This window comes from Ornithorhynchus anatinus, chromosome 17, assembly GCF_004115215.2.
Source record: "Ornithorhynchus anatinus isolate Pmale09 chromosome 17, mOrnAna1.pri.v4, whole genome shotgun sequence".
In the NCBI taxonomy this organism is placed as follows: Eukaryota; Metazoa; Chordata; class Mammalia; order Monotremata; family Ornithorhynchidae; genus Ornithorhynchus; species Ornithorhynchus anatinus.
Window position 1 is genome coordinate 15,677,087 of NC_041744.1, and position 2,452 is coordinate 15,679,538.

Here is a 2,452-nt window from a genome sequence, read left to right on the forward strand (position 1 = left end):
TCTGTGTGCTACTCATTAGGCCAAGCTGCTTCTCTGTTATTAATGCTCTGTTACAGATGGGAGGAAAAAAAAGGGGAGATGGGTACATGCATCTGTGCTTAACAGTCAAAACTCATTAAGCACAGGGAACGTCTCTGCTGACCCTGCTCTAATAATAATAATTCTGGTATTTGTTAAGTGCTTACTGTGTTTCAGGCACTCTTCTAAGCCCTCACGTGCGAAGTAATAATAATAATAAAATTTGTTAAAAGCTTACTATGTGCCAGGCACTGTACTAGGCACTGGGGTGGGCACAAGTAAGTCGGGTTGGACACAGTCCCTCTCCCACGTGGGGCTCAAGATCCCAATCCTCATTTTACAGATGAGGGAACGGAGGCCCGGAGTGGCCGAGGTCACACAGCAGACAAGTGAGGGAGCCAGAATTAGAACCCAGGACCTTCTGACTCCCGGGCCTACGACCTATCCACTGTGCCATGCTGCCTCTCCAGCTCAGAGGACCCGGTGTTCTGCCTAGAGTAAGCACTCAGTAAATGGGATTAATTGGGGAAGGCCTCCCGAGAGAGCTGGAGTATCCAGTAGCGGGGGAGAGCAGGGGTCGGACAGATCTGAAAGGGGAGGGCGATCCCAGATCAGCCGCGTTGGACTAGCCCCGGTGAGCCCGGGCCAGCCCGCGCAGGATTCGGTCCCGGGGTCGGTGTTCCGGTTCAGCAGACCCCGGGGCCACGGTCCCCGCTCGAGGAGCAGGAATGGAAGAGTTCGGGCCCTGCCAGTTCGGTGTGGGCCGGGTAACCGCCGCCGAGTTTCATCTCCCTTAATGCACCGAGGATGGTGTCGACCGATTTTCCTAAGCCCATTTCGACTAAGGTTGCCAGGGCCTTAAAAACCGTGGCCTCCTTCCCTAATTTATAGTTCCATTTGCGGAGCATCTCGAAACGCTGATCGTCTAGGGAGTCCCAGTGGAAGAGCGTCACGCTGTGGATCTCATTGTCCTCCAGTCCCAGGTAATGCATAAACTGCTTCCACTTCTCGAGAGGGACTTTGGAGGCGAACAAATAATAGATTTTACTTTGTTCCGTTTCTGATAAACTTGACTGAAAGAATTCTTCTAGACCAAGTTCCTTAATTTTTGAAAGGAGGCTCATTTTTGCATTTGGTATCATCGGTATCTTCTGGTCAGCATTTCCTCTCTCCAGCTGGCTTCGCCACCAGGACCTCAAGAACACAACAGTCACGGTCAGTACACACACGAAGATGACCACGACGATCACGGCGACGACCAAGTCCAACCAACAGGAGTCGGCCGTGTGGCCTGCTGTCCTGGGTAGGCCGCACTCAGTGTCAGTTGTCTGGCTGCATTTCTGTAGCACCACCTCTCCGGGCGGGCAGCTGCGTGTACAAGGCAGGCACACGTCGCAGGCCGGCAGCTCTCAGTAACGGTTCGGCTTGCCCTGGCACCGGGTGTCGCCGACTCTGGTACAGGGCGCCACCGTCACCTTGTCTCAGGATGGCACCGTTTGCAGGGCCAGGCACTGAACTAAGCACTGGGGTAGAGACAAGCTAATCGGATTGGACCCAATCCATGTCCCACATCGGGCTCACAGTCTTAATCCCTATTTCTCAGATGAGGTAACTGAGGCACAGAGAAGCGAAGTAACTCGCCCAAGGTCACACAGCAGACAAGTAGAGCTGAGATGAGAACCCAGGTCCTCTGAATCCCAGTCCCGTGCTCTTTCCATGACGTTACACTGCTTCCAACTTGGAACAAACTCTCTTTTTCTCAACAATAGCCACAGATGAAATTTCTCCCTCACCAACATTTTTTAAAAATAGCATCCATTAAGTCCTTACTCTACGCCAGGCATTGATCTAAACTCTGAGGTAGATATAACCTAATCAGGTTGAACACAGTCCCTCTCACACATGGGGCTCAGTATCTTCATCCCTATCTTACAGATGAGGGAAGTGAGGCCCAGAGAAATGAAGTGACTTGCCCAAGGTCACGCAGCAGACGAGCGGCAGGGCCTGGATTAGAACTCAGGTCCTTCTCACTCCCAGACACGTGCTCTACCCATTAGGCCACACAACCTCCTTTGTAAATCCAAAGGGCAGCGGTTGGTCTCTAGACTGCTCGTTTGTTGGGTGTTTGCTTAATTCTAGACCCAAGTTAAGCAAGACACATGCAGTGGGTATAAAAATGTCCTGACGTGATCCAGGAGACACGTCTACCAACTCTGTTATATTGTATTCCCTCTAGTGTTTAGCGTACAGGGTGCTGCCCACAGTAAATGTTCAATAAATGTCATTTATTCACTGATTTACTACCAGATAGACAAACTATCTAAGCTTATACTGGGTCTGCTGCAAATCCACCTCTTCTCTATGACTGCCTAGCACTGCTGATGCCATTTCGTTCAGGTAGGAATTATTCTCCTTCTCCTCTGACGGCAACCTG

The 2,452-nt window shown here is 51.1% G+C and overlaps 1 protein-coding gene across 1 annotated transcript; it reads right to left on the reverse strand.

Annotated features, from left to right (window-relative positions):
- Positions 1 to 440: 440 nt before the first annotated feature.
- On the reverse strand, positions 441 to 2,072 carry LOC103166210 (tumor necrosis factor receptor superfamily member 6-like). Its single transcript, XM_029082519.1, has 2 exons — positions 2,069 to 2,072; positions 441 to 1,426 (listed from the first exon to the last, which is right to left on the reverse strand). The coding sequence occupies exons 1-2, from the start codon at positions 2,070 to 2,072 to the stop codon at positions 705 to 707; spliced, it is 726 nt and encodes a 241-aa protein (XP_028938352.1). The 3' UTR covers positions 441 to 704.
- Between the last annotated feature and the right edge of the window lie 380 nt (positions 2,073 to 2,452).